Below are 14,172 nucleotides of genomic sequence, written 5' to 3'. Positions count from 1 at the left end.
ACGGCAGAGTTCTATGCAGTATGGGAAGATTGCTCCTGCGCATGTGCAGAGCGCTCCCAGCATCAAAAATTCACTCACTGTCTAACTCACCCTTTGCTTAATGGTCCCACACCATCAAAAAATAGGGGAGGTCACAAGATTCAAAATATCTGCATCAACTAAATAAATGCAACCACCCAGGAGATACCACAAAATATCAAACTGCTTTATTATACTCACATTTGCATAAACAAGAAAACTCCATCCTAAAAACAATTAAAATAACACGTGGAGCGCTCCGTTCAAGCACAACCCAGCATACCACACGCACCCCTCAACCACACTGGTACCGGTACCAACTACGATAACCTCAGAGTGGGGAGACAGAGGTAGCCAGGTCTGCTGCATGAACTTAATCCTCAGCTCACCAGGGGTTCCCGTTTTTGTACAACCATATCACTTTGCTGGATAAACAGCGGTCGGTATCTCACCAGTCCCACCACGCTGCCTCCAGTCGAGTTTCCCGGTTGTCCATGTGAGGGTTTTCTTCGCTCACCTGCCTCTGAACCCAGCCATGCGTCCGCAGCGGTGTGCTAATCCACCTAGGCAATCCCTGAGAGTTCATGAAGCACAGAGACGCTCAGATCACATTGCAGGTTACGGCCCCGCCCACTGACGCATTGCGCCCGCCCACCGCGGACTTCATCAGAGTGTTTGACGTAAGGGGGAGGCGGAGATGCCCTATTTATGCGTATTTGCCGGCTGTTTCGCCGGTCCCATTTCCACTGCCAGAACGCTCCCAGCAACAGGAGAGCAATAAAGGTGCACGCAGCTCAGGTGCAGTAGTCTCCGACTGGGTAAGACCGGCCAGCTTTGATGGGGTTGGCGGGTTGCCCATGCTGACTGGAGGGTTTTGGAAGTACGGCGCAGACACAGGATGACTGCAGGGGGCTGCAAGAAGCACCAGGTAAGTTAAACTGCTTTTTTTTTCACTAAAAGGATATTTAAAGCAATTAATAAAATCTAGATGTACTTACCTGGGGCATCTTCCAGCCCCTAGAGGTCACGTGTGTCTCTTGCCACAGCTCAGGCAGCCGGATCCCCACTATAGATGGCTGGGCATGGTGTCCCCTGTGTAGCCAGGTGTCCCCCGTATTTCCAGCAGCCTTTACTCACCTCCGAGGAAGGTGAGTGGATCCTCTTTTTCTTCTCCCCTCAGACCGCCGCTGCTCTGTTAGTGATCAGTACGATCCACCGGCAATCGTAGTGATCACGTGATCAGGAGCCAATCACAATTGCTCCTAATCACTGAGGGGAGATGTCAGCTGTCATATGACAGCTTAATCTCCCCTCTCAGGTTCGCACGATTGCGTCGGTTGCGAAAATGGCAGGTGGTAGATAAATCCAACGCCGCATCAGGCTTAGACAGCCACAAGTGCAGTGTAGGATTTACTACACACCATGCCCAAAAGGTTTAGTAACCCTTTAAAGCAGAAGGTATTGCGATTATTCAGGCTGGAGTGAGCTCTGAGGTTTCCCACAATGCACCACTGCTTAGTATGCAAATCATCTCTTGATAGCTAAACACACCTCCAGAATCATAATTTATCATCATAATGAAAACTATATCCCGGCCAGTTTTTTTTGTACATTATATAATAAAAACGAGTAATTGCAGCAGTTTTACCTACGACTCCTCTGACAGAGGCAGCATTCCTAACGTGAACGTGCATAACGTGAATAGTGCAGCCCTGTGAGGGTTAACACAGCTAGTGACGTCAGGAAGAGGGCGTGACTAACACGCTGCCATTCTGATACATTGTAACTTCGTTTAGAACGTCCCACTTCCGAACGTTCTATCCGACAAGAACGCGGAATGCTTCCTGGACTGCAGGTCACGTGACACCTCCACAGGAGGACTATAACCAGAGACAATGGATACAGGTGCAGAGGGATCCTTCCTGATTCTTCAATGATCTCCGCCTAGCCTGCTGCAGGCACAGCTGTCTGCACTCCCTCCACGATGTCACAGCAGGCTTTGCATTTGAGAAGTAGCCTTCTGTTCTTCAGGAACAGGGTGTATTTTTGTAGGGACTGCAGGAATGTATCTAGGTGGAAGAACATTGCAGTTCACCTCCAGGGACACCTATTCAAGCACAGCAGAATGAAGAGCATGGCAGGGATCTCACTGATATGCCTGGGCCTCAGATATGTGCCACCTACAGTGGCGTGCCAGGGATTGCACCCAAGGCAGGTCCAAGCCCAGGTGGTGCTGGACTCCAGACCTTCTTTGGATCTCCAGAAACCTCAGGACAGCCTTCTCAAAAAGATCACTTTTGTTGTTCGCTTAGGGGTCCGCGCTTGCGTTCTCTTCTTGAAATTTGGGCCGTTGTTGTTAGCTTACCCTTTGACGTTCTTTTCGACTAGACTCAACGCCCTCTGGCTAAATCTTCTGCTGATGGCCACAGAGTCTTCAGGACCGGCATGCATTAAACTCGGCCAGTGGGCTAGCACTCGCAGGGACCTCTTTTCAGAAGAGTTTTGTGCCAAGTTTTCCAGGCTTCACGTTAAGGTGGCCCCCCACCCGTGGGGTTACACGGACTTCTGTTTGAAAAGGTCGTTTGGGAATAATTACGGACAAATATTCAGATTTCCCAGCCAGGAACCCATTGGGTCGGGATGTGTCGCTCAGGTCTACAAGGCCTATATGGACCGGTCTGTCATCGACAATAAGGAATATGAATCCCTGATAGGAGGCTCTGAGCGCGACTCAGGTTTCGAGGCGTGGGAAGTGGCCGGGCTCCGTGGTATTTTGGCCCGTTTCCGTAAATGGAGGCAAACGGATCATGTTGCTTCGAAAGAGAAAGATAGTATTCGAGAAGCCTCTGAGTATCACCATGGGGACAGCCAATCACGGTCACTTATAAAGGGATTTGAGGAGGAGTCACGTCACTTGATTCCTGTGGCTGTAAAAGTAAGGCCCTGAGTGACCACAATCACCAAATATGTTCATCTTCCATGATGGGATTTCTAGGTATCAATATTTACATTTTATGGTCACTGTTTATCTGCATTGTGTCAAGATGCATCCGCAGATTTGCCTATTTAAAGGAACACTATTGCAAAAAATCTTAACATTTTAAACACATACATATAAGATGTACATTTGCCCACAGTAAAATGCACTATAAGTTGCTTTTTTCCTATGTCTCTGTCACGAGCTCAACTAAAAAATAAAAGTTGTACTCACCAGGGGCTTTCTCCAGCCCAGTGCTGGTCGGGAGGTCCCACGCCGACGTCCTGGCTCCTCTCCTTCTCCCCGCTCCGGAATTGCTGACAGGCCGCAGCCCGGGCGACACTCTCCCGAGTGTCGGGCTGCTCCTTCCGCATATGACTCGGATTACGTCACACGCCGGCCGCCTCGCGTCATCACGGCGGCCGGCGTGAAAGTACTGCGCATGCGCGATTAAACTAAGGTAAGTGATTCACCGGCGGCGCCATTGTTTCCTACGGCAGAGTTTGCCTGCGTGGAAACTGTGGATTCGGCCTGGTTTCCGTGCTAGTGGAAAACGGGCCCTTACTGAATGGCGATTGCACAGTCCAACATAGTGAGCACATGAGTAAGGAGGCTGGCCAACATGTTTGTATAGATTCTTTGCAGGAAGTGCTTTTGTAAAGAATAAAGGAGTTACTGAGAATACTCCATGGGGAGATGGAGATAAGCCAAAAATAAAAATGATTTTAATTTACCTGGGGCATCTTCCACTCCCCTGGAATCGTCCTGTGCCCACTGCATCCTCCTGGTCCCCTCCGGCCAGCAGCGGCAACCCCTGCAAAGCTGGCGCAGCCCCGAGCCGCCCGCACCCTGATCGTGCTCTCATTATTGGGGGCATTCTGCGCAGGCGTAGCAGTGATTTTCGCATACTGCACATTGCAGAATGTTCCTGTACATGGGAGCACGTTCGGGGATATCGCAGCTTGAGGTGACACATGCGCAGTAGCTGCCGACTCTCAGCTTTGTGGGGGTAGTGATGCAGGCCCGAGGGGACCAGGAGGACACCGTGGGCTAAGGACGAGTTCAGGGGGGCTGGAAGAAGCCCCGGATAAGTTAAAAATCATTTTTATTTTTGGCTTACATTTTCCACCTCCTTAGCGGTAACCCGAGTCAGGCTCAGGACGGAAATCCACAGCTTAGGGCAGTAATCCCGAGTTGGATCCATCGGAGGTGTGGGATGTGCAGGGCTGCTGCAGATTTATCAAGCGGTATGCAGTGGCGTAGCGAAGGAGCTGGGGGCCCCGATGCAAGTTTTACAATGGGGCCCCCCAGGCACTCTATACATAACAATTGATGCGGAGCACCACAAACTGCCAATGGCAACTACAGTGTCAGAGGTGCGAGAAGGGGATGGGGAACAGCTTGTTAATGATTACCACTATGCAAAGTATCTATAGATGTGATTATGATGAGCACAGGACCAATAGAGAGCTAATACTGTAGTTGAGGGAAGGCCCTTCGGGGCTCCTCTGGCCCAAGGGCCCCGATGCGGTCGCTACCTCTGCAACTCCTATTGCTATGCCTCTGGCGGTATGACTTTTAGGGTCTGAAAGCTTGTGAAAAAGTTGCACCGCTTTTAGAAAAAGAATCTGGATATAATCATACCACCAGGGAGGTTTAATTTAATTTACTGCATTTTTCGGACTAAAAGATGCTCCTGGCCATAAAACGCACTTCTATTTAGAGGGTATAAATCAGGGGGGAAAATGTACTAAACCTGGTGCGTCCATCCATGGTGCAAGGGCATCTTGTAGAGCTTCTTGATATTGGGGGAATTCATCAAGACACAAAAAGCTAGCATGCTGGAATAAATGATTTGCATCCTCTCCATAACATGCCTTATTTAACAAGCCTCATATTGCCTTCTCCCTTCCCTTACATATAATGACTTTGCATACCGAAGCTTATTGTGTTAATCTGCCGTCATTTGAAAGGGAGTGAGGCTGTGAGAACATGGGATCTGTTCTGAGTGTCTAAGCGCCACAAGGGTGGGGTCAAGTAGGACATTGGAAGCCGCTAGGCTATCCAGAGGCTTCGCTCTACCTAGGAAAGTATCTAACTTCTTGTCCCTCGAGACTACAGGTCCACTTTAATTAATTTCTAGAGCAGTATCCTCTTTAAAGTGAACCTTAAGTGAACAAAATAAATTGAGTTTTACTCACCTGGGGCTTACCTCAGCCCCCTGCAGCTGACCATATGACCGCATAGGGGTGCTATTTTGGCTGGGAACGCGTAGAATCGGCCGCGTTCCCCGTCCTGACGGCGAAACCGGAAGTGGCCGCCGGCGGGACTCGGAGCATCAGAGCGACTCGTCGTGGGCACCGATCAGCTGCAGGGGGCTGAGGTAAGCCCCAGGTGAGTAAAACTCAATTTATTTTGTTCACTTAAGTGCCTCTTTAAAGGGCAACTGAAGCAGGATGGATGTGGAGGCTGCCATATTGTTATAAAATACCAGTTGCCTGGCTGTCCTGCTGATCCTCTGCCTCTAATACTTTTAGCCAATGGCCCGGAACAAGCATGCAGCAGATCAGGTGTTTCTGACATTATTGTCGCATCTGACAAGATTAGCTGCATGCTTGTTTCTGGCATCATTCAGACACTATTGCATCCTAATAGACCACCAGCAGGGCTGCCAGGCAACCGGTATTGTATAAAAGGAAAAAAATATGGCAGCCTCCATATATTTCTCACTTCAGTTGTCCTTTAAAGGGAACCTGAAGTGAGAGGCATATGGAGGCTACCATACTTGTTTCCTTTTAAACAATTCCAGTTGCCTGGATCTAATTGGCTGCAGTAGTGTTTAACCCCCCTGGCGGTTTAATTCCTGCATTTTTTTTTTTTGTTTTTTTTGTTTTTTTAGCATGTAGCTAGCCTAGCGCTAGCTACATGCTTCCCCCCCTCCCTGCAGCATCCCCCCGTATATTCCAATCGCCGTCGGTGCCGCTTGCCCATAAGGAAATCCCGTTCTGAACGGGATTTCCTTGAGGGCTTCCCCCGTCGCCATGGCGACGAACGGAGTGACGTCATCGACGTCATGAACGTCGTGACGTCACAGGGAGTCCCGATCCACCCCATAGCGCAGCCTGGCGGTGATTGGCCAGGCTGCGCAAGGGGTATGTGGGGGGGGGGGGCCTGTATCCGCGGCGGGTAGTGGCGCATCGGCGGCGGGCGGTGGCGATCAGACCAAACACGCAGCTAGCAAAGTGCTAGCTGCGTGTTTAAAAAAAGAAATTATGTCAATCGGCCCAGCAGGGCCTGAGCGGCACCCTCCGGCGGCTTACCACGTGTCACACACGCAGTTACCGCTAAGGAGGTTAAAGAGAGTCTGAAGCCTTCTAAAATTCGTCTTTTTATTTACCATTCATCTTCACCAATATCAGCACAGCTAAAACGCTGCATCCCCGCGGCAGAACGATGTCATTAAACCCCTCCAAATCCCGGGGCAAAAATCCACGACTTTCCAGGTTGTGGATTTTGCTGCCTGGGGGAGGCAGAGCTTAGCGCTGTAGCTCTGCCTCCATTAGCGTCAATCTCCACACAGATCTCCGCCTCTCCCCCGCCCCTCTCAGTGAAAGAAGACAGAGAGGGGCGGGGATTGACGCGAGTAGAGGCAGAGCTACAGCACTAAGCTCTGCCTCTACCAGGAAGCGATTCCTGTATTTTGCCCCAAGGATTTGGGGGGTTTAATTGCATCGTTCTGCAGTGAGGATGCAGCATTTTAGCTGTGCTGATGTTGCTGAAGATGAATGTTAAATAAAAAGATGCTTGGAAGAACAAAGAGAAATCGAGAGCCCGATATGGTGTAGTATTGTTAAGTTGGTTGTGGTTAAAAGCAAAATATTTAGATATACTCACAAACATGGGTTACCCATAGGCAACCACTTCAAGTGCAGGTGGGGAGTATTAGAACCTGACCCCACTCAGGTTTTTAAGATGTCGCTCTCTGTAGATAGGAAACGGGGTAGCACCCCTCCACCGAGGGTGGACTCAAGATTTCAGCAAGGCTTGGTGTACAGAGGCGCCAGAGTAGAATAAAAACGTTTAAAAACCGTCTAAAAGAGGGGGATGTTCAGGTGGACTTACCTCCCTCAAAAATATAAAACTCAATTGAGTCACAATATATCCATACAAAAATATTTTATTGAACTCCACTTAGTGCAACGCGTTTCGCAGGTGTAGACAGAGGCGCTCACTTCTGCATCTAGACCCATTGAGTTATACTCCTGTTTGCCTGATGAAGCAGGACCACACCTGCGAAACGCGTTGCACTAAGTGGAGTTCAATAAAATGTTTTTGTATTGATATATTGTGATTTAATTGAGTTTTATATTTTTGAGGGAGGTAAGTCCACCTGAACATCCCCCTCTTTTAGACGGTTTTTAAACGTTTTTATTCTACTCTGGCGCCTCTGTACACCAAGCCTTGGTTAAATAAAAAGAGGAATTTTAAAAGACTTCAGGCTCTTTAAATCCTACATCTGAAACAAGCATGCAGCTAATCTTGTAAGATTTTCATCAGAAACACCTGATCTCCATGCTTGTTAAGGGTCTATGGCTAAAAGTATTAGAGGCACTGGATCAGCAGGGCAGCCAAGCAATCTGCATTCAAAGGAAATAAATGTCGGCCTTCATATCCCTTTCACTTCAGGTGTCCTTAAACCTATTTCTGGAGCAGTATGCTCTTTAGGCCCGGTTCACATTAGCGGCTGCTATCCGGAATCGCCGTGCCGGAGCCGTGCCGGAGCCGGACCGCATGCGGACCGGACGAAACGGACGCACGGCATAGCAATGAAAGTCTATGCGACCGTTCACATGCGTCCGTTTCGTCCGGACCGGAGCCGGACCGGATCCGGACTCCGGCGTCCGTTACAACATGCGCTATTTTTTGGTCCGGCTGGTCCGGCTGACGTATCCGGACCGGAGCCGGAATGTTGCATCCGGCCAATGGAAACCAATGAGAACCGGAGAGCGCACAACACACTGGCTATAAAAACCGGATGTTGTACCACACTTCCTATGCTGACTCTATGGTATGGTGGCCATTTTGGATGGGGACCACATGGCACCAGCGTTCACAGAGTGGAGCAGCAGTGACTTCATGCTGGAGCTCTTTGGCAGCAATATGGAGCAGGATCTGTCTGATAGCGAGGGGGTGAGGCCCTACACATCAGAAGACCTCATCCTACAGGTGCAGCAGGTACCAGCCCTGTGGGACAAGGGGGATGCGGACCACAGCAACATCAAAAAATGCAGAGGCCTGTGGAAAAAAATTGCCAAGCTGTATGTGGAGGACTTTGAGAACTTGAGCAAGAGACAGCAAGGCACAGAGGGTATGTTGACTAGAAGTTTTTGGGGGGGGCTTGTGGTTTAAGCTTGTGATGTATTCCACTTTTGCTATGGATTTGTGTCACCCACGTGTTCCCCACCCACCTGTACCCCACCCACCTGTACCCCACCTGTGATGTATCCCACCCACCTGTACCCCACCTGTGATGTACCCCACCTGTGCTGTATCCCACCCACCTGTGATGTATCCCACCCACCTGTACCCCACCTGTGATGTATCCCACCCACCTGTACCCCACCTGTGATGTATCCCACCCACCTCTACCCCACCTGTGATGTATCCCACCCACCTGTACCCCACCTGTGCTGTATCCCACCCACCTGTGATGTATCACACCCACCTGTACCCCACCTGTGATGTATCCCACCTGTGATGTATCCCACCCACCAGTACCCCACCTGTGATGTATCCCACCCACCTGTACCCCACCTGTGATGTATCCCACCTGTGATGTATCCCACCCACCTGTGATGTATCCCACCCACCTGTACCCCACCTGTGATGTATCCCACCCACCTGTACCCCACCTGTGATGTATCCCACCCACCTGTACCCCACCTGTGATGTATCCCACCCACCTGTACCCCACCTGTGATGTATCCCACCCACCTCTACCCCACCTGTGATGTATCCCACCTGTGATGTATACCACCCACCTGTACCCCACCTGTGCTGTATCCCACCCACCTGTGATGTATCACACCCACCTGTACCCCACCTGTGATGTATCCCACCTGTGATGTATCCCACCCACCAGTACCCCACCTGTGATGTATCCCACCCACCTGTACCCCACCTGTGATGTATCCCACCCACCTGTGATGTATCCCACCCACCTGCGATGTACCCCACCTGTGCACATAAAACATACACAATGACCAATTATTATACATCAATTTATTGTAAAAAATTAATACATTTAAAATCACTCAAAAACTTGAAACTCCAAAATAAACACATTTCAACAAAACATATTAAAAACCAAACATTCACCCTCGTCCTGGTGGTGTGGTAAAATAAAGTCTCAGTTGGTCCCTGTTCCGCAGTGACACTACCCTTGGCCTGGTTGCATACCTCCGCAGGGGCATTAGTGGAAGCACATTCGGGGGTTCCGGAGTCTCTCTTTCCTCCTGCCGCACAAAGTTGTGGAGGATGCATGCTGCCTTCACCACGACAACTGCGTTGCCCGGTTTCAGCAGCATGGGCGTGTGGAACACCCTTCACTTTGACACCAGGATCCCAAATGTGCACTCCACCATTCTCCTTGCACGGCTCAACCGAGCATTGAAGTGTAGCTGGCTGGCATCAAGTCCCCTGTCTGGGTACGGACGCATTACATGGTCGGACAGGGCGAAGGCCTCGTCCCCCACAAACACATAGGGGTAGGCCGGTGCCCTTGTCCCAGGCCAGGGTCTGTCACGGGGGAGACGCAGTCTGCCTTCCTCCATCAGCCGGCAAAGGGTCGTACGCTGGAAAATTCCAGAGTCATTGGAACTACCGTACGACCCCACGTCCACGTACACAAACTTGTAGTCCGCATCTGCCACTGCCATTAGAACAATGCTAAAGTATTTTTTATAGTTGAAATAATGGCTGCCACTCCCCACGGGTTTCTGAAGCCGGATGTGTTTCCCATCCAGTGCGCCAACACAATTAGGAAACTTGCACTCGGTCCAGAAGCCCTGGGCGATCTCCTCCCATTTCGTGGTGTCCGGCACAGGCATGTATCTGGCCCTCAGTCGCGTCCAAAGGATCCTCGAAGTCCTCACGACGATGCCTGCCACCGTGCTCTTCCCAATACGAAATGTGACATGTAGCGATGTATATGTTTGTCCAGTTGCGATGTACCTACAAGAGAAATAATCGAAATCAATTTTTCATGTCGTTACAGGAGAAAGGTTCAAGACAAGGTGGCGCAATATACGGGATGCATACGTGAAATGGCTACGGAAGAAAAAACTTGCCGAACGAAGTGGCAGTGGCGGGGGAAGGCGACAAAAAGACTACCAATTTGCCAAGCAATTGTCTTTCATCAATGCAAGCCTGGAACCTAGACTGTAAGTACCACTACTGTGGGCAGGAACTGAGAGCTCATTTACCATGACTTCGGCCATGTATTGCTATGGCCTCAATTCCCATGGCTAGCGAACTTTTCTCACAAGCTTTATCAAATGTTGGGTAGAAACGGTTGATAAAGTGATTGCTAGTGTTTGCTAGCTCTGTGAATTGACGCCACATGCTGTTTGGCACACCAATAAATATTGTTTTTATCTACAGGACTGAAGACAATTTGGAGCAAGAGGAACCGACCCAGGAGGCACGGTTCAGCAGTGAGGAGAGCTTGGTGGATGATGACGTCGCCGATGTAACCTATTGCCCCGAGGAGAGGAGTAGGAGGAGGGAGTCCTTAATCCCAACTCTCTCCTTTGATGATGACTTGGCAGAAGAGAGCTTGGATGTTGAGGTTGCAGGACCGAGTGTGGAAGAAGCTGAACCTCCACAATCGACCGCTATGGAAGCTCCAGGGGAACAAGAACAAAGTGAGGAGCACCGAGAGACTGCAGCACAACCAGCGCGCAGGGCAACCCCGACACAGGCCAGAGGACGGGAAGATGCTGCCACACCACCAGTGAGGACCACCACACCAGTGAGGCGTCGAGGTACCCTCCCCCCAACAAGGAGAGAGACAGAGTCCGAGATGTCCGGGGCTGTCTCCGGACTTCTCGGGATTCTTCAGAGCCACCAAACTCTCATAACCCGGCAGTTGCAAGATGAGGACAGGGGCCATATCATGGAGCAGTACAAGTCCCACATCACTTCACTGCAATGTGAGCTCGACGCTGTACATGGGCACTACAGGGACGAGCTTAAAATGGTGCATGAGATGCACAGAGGAGAAATCGACCAACTGCGTGCGCAGCATCATCAGTCGGTGGGCCAGCTGCAGAACATGATGCAGCAAATGCATCAACAAAGCAAGGAACTACTGAAATTGCAGGCACACCCGTGTTTTCACACTGTGATGTCTCTAATACCATATCTGGAAAAGGTGCCTTCCCAAAACCTGATGGCGTGCCATTCCAATTTGCTGGAGGTGATTAAACAGCACATGGACACGCCATTATTGCAACCACCAATTTTTAGACCCCCACAACCAACAGCGGTGCCCACCTGGCAATCATCACAGATGTACACCGGCTACAGAGGCAGTCAATATGGGCCACCGCTGTCAGGGTCCAGCTCATCCACGACCAGCACCCAAGAGAGTCCAGATTTCCAGGCAGCAACTCCCACCTTTTCTAGTAGTGGTGACGATACAATTTGAAAAAAAAAGTCAAATTGTTCCTGGACATGCTCCTCTGAATACCTCCGATCCTCGGAGGAAGGATACCATCACAGGGCTTTTTAACTTTTGGTTTTGCTGGACTTGAACTTTAGGGCCTGGTGTCCCCGAAAGACACTACCTGGGTCACAACCTTGTGCCTGTTGCACTGCACCTGTAGTCCTGCACCTGTGCCTTTGATTCCTCTTGTTCCTTACTTTGTTGATCCTAATCACTTGCACAAGACCCTTGGAGCCATGGGTGAAGGACACCTTCACTGGTCGGTGAGAGGCCTAGCCTTTTCACTGACCTGTGTCCTTCATCCATGGCTCAGAGGGTCATGTGCCAGTGGTTAGGTTTTTGAAGCACTAATAATTTAGGGCCTGGTGTCCCCGAAAGACACTACCTGGGTCACAACCTTGTGCCTGTTGCACTGCACCTGTAGTCCTGCTCCTGTGCCTTTGATTCCTCTTGTTCCTTACTTTGTTGATCCTAATCACTTGCACAAGACCCTTGGAGCCATGGGTGAAGGACACCTTCACTGGTCGGTGAGAGGCCTAGCCTTTTCACTGACCTGTGTCCTTCATCCATGGCTCAGAGGGTCCTGTGCCAGTGGTTAGGTTTTAGAAGCACTAATAATTTAGGGCCTGGTGTCCCCGAAAGACACTACCTGGGTCACAACCTTGTGCCTGTTGCACTGCACCTGTAGTCATGCACCTCTGCCATCGGTTCCTCTTGCTCCTCACTTTTTTCTTGTTCCTAACCACTTGCACAAGACCCTTGAAACCATGGATGAAGGACACCTACACTGGTCGGTGAGAGGCCTAGCCTTTTCACTGACCTGTGTCCTTCATCCATGGCTCAGAGGGTCATGTGCCAGTGGTTAGGTTTTTAAAGCACTTCAATTTTAGGGCCTGGTGTCCCCGAAAGACACTACCTGGGTCACAACCTTGTGCCTGTTGCACTGCACCTGTAGTCCTGCTCCTCTGCCATCAGTTCCTCTTGCTCCTCACTTTGTTCTTGTTCCTAACCACTTGCACAAGACCCTTTGAACCATGGATGAAGGACACCTTGACTGGTCGGTGAGAGGCCTAGCCTTTTCACTGACCTGTGTCCTTCATCCATGGCTCAGAGGGTCCTGTGCCAGTGGTTAGGTTTTTAAAGCACTTCAATTTTAGGGCCTGGTGTCCCTGAAAGACACTACCTGGGTCACAACCTTGTGCCTGTTGCACTGCACCTGTAGTCCTGCTCCTCTGCCATCGGTTCCTCTTGCTCCTCACTTTGTTCTTGTTCCTAACCACTTGCACAAGACCCTTTGAACCATGGATGAAGGACACCTTGACTGGTCGGTGAGAGGCCTAGCCTTTTCACTGACCTGTGTCCTTCATCCATGGCTCAGAGGGTCATGTGCCAGTGGTTAGGTTTTTAAAGCACTTCAATTTTAGGGCCTGGTGTCCCCGAAAGACACTACCTTGGTCACAACCTTGTGCCTGTTGCACTGCACCTGTAGTCATGCACCTCTGCCATCGGTTCCTCTTGCTCCTCACATTTTTCTTGTTCCTAACCACTTGCACAAGACCCTTGAAACCATGGATGAAGGACACCTACACTGGTCGGTGAGAGGCCTAGCCTTTTCACTGACCTGTGTCCTTCATCCATGGCTCAGAGGGTCATGTGCCAGTGGTTAGGTTTTTAAAGCACTTCAATTTTAGGGCCTGGTGTCCCCGAAAGACACTACCTGGGTCACAACCTTGTGCCTGTTGCACTGCACCTGTAGTCCTGCTCCTCTGCCATCGGTTCCTCTTGCTCCTCACTTTGTTCTTGTTCCTAACCACTTGCACAAGACCCTTGGAGCCATGGATGAAGGACACCTTGACTGGTCGGTGAGAGGCCTAGCCTTTTCACTGACCTGTGTCCTTCATCCATGGCTCAGAGGGTCATGTGCCAGTGGTTAGGTTTTTAAAGCACTTCAATTTTAGGGCCTGGTGTCCCCGAAAGACACTACCTAGGTCACAACCTTGTGCCTGTTGCACTGCACCTGTAGTCCTGCTCCTCTGCCATCGGTTCCTCTTGCTCCTCACTTTGTTCTTGTTCCTAACCACTTGCACAAGACCCTTGGAGCCATGGATGAAGGACACCTTGACTGGTCGGTGAGAGGCCTAGCCTTTTCACTGACCTGTGTCCTTCATCCATGGCTCAGAGGGTCCTGTGCCAGTGGTTAGGTTTTTGAAGCACTTCAATTTATTAGGGCCTGGTGTCCCCGAAAGACACTTGGGCAGCTATGCCCTACAACTCTTCCAGCACAAAGTTGGTGGTTGGTGTTCCTTAAAACTGACCGGGCTATACCATAGATATGTTATTTTTTTGTCTTCCATGTTGGAAGAATGTTTCCATGTTGGAAAGTGGTTGTTTTTGCAATAAAAAAATTTGTTTTTACATACCTCAGTGTGATGAGTAGTTGTTCTTGTGG

General features: G+C 50.2%; 1 protein-coding gene across 4 annotated transcripts in view; it reads left to right on the top strand.

Moving 5' to 3' along the window:
- Window positions 1-1,795: 1,795 nt before the first annotated feature.
- LOC137564412 (uncharacterized aarF domain-containing protein kinase 2-like) overlaps window positions 1,796-14,172 on the top strand; it is a 51,143-nt gene continuing 38,766 nt past the window's right edge. For 3 of the 4 annotated variants that reach the window (XM_068278266.1, XM_068278265.1, XM_068278267.1), the window contains exon 1: window positions 1,796-2,953. In XM_068278266.1, coding sequence (XP_068134367.1) covers window positions 2,003-2,953 — 951 coding nt within the window. In that variant the 5' untranslated portion in view covers window positions 1,796-2,002. Of the gene's footprint in view, window positions 3,014-14,172 lie in introns of all 4 variants that reach the window. The other variant, XM_068278268.1, reaches the window with a different exon arrangement.

Source organism: Hyperolius riggenbachi, chromosome 3, assembly GCF_040937935.1.
Source record: "Hyperolius riggenbachi isolate aHypRig1 chromosome 3, aHypRig1.pri, whole genome shotgun sequence".
NCBI classification, from domain to species: domain Eukaryota; kingdom Metazoa; phylum Chordata; class Amphibia; order Anura; family Hyperoliidae; genus Hyperolius; species Hyperolius riggenbachi.
Note: the sequence above shows the minus strand (reverse complement) of the source record. Positions and strands in the feature narration are given on the sequence as shown.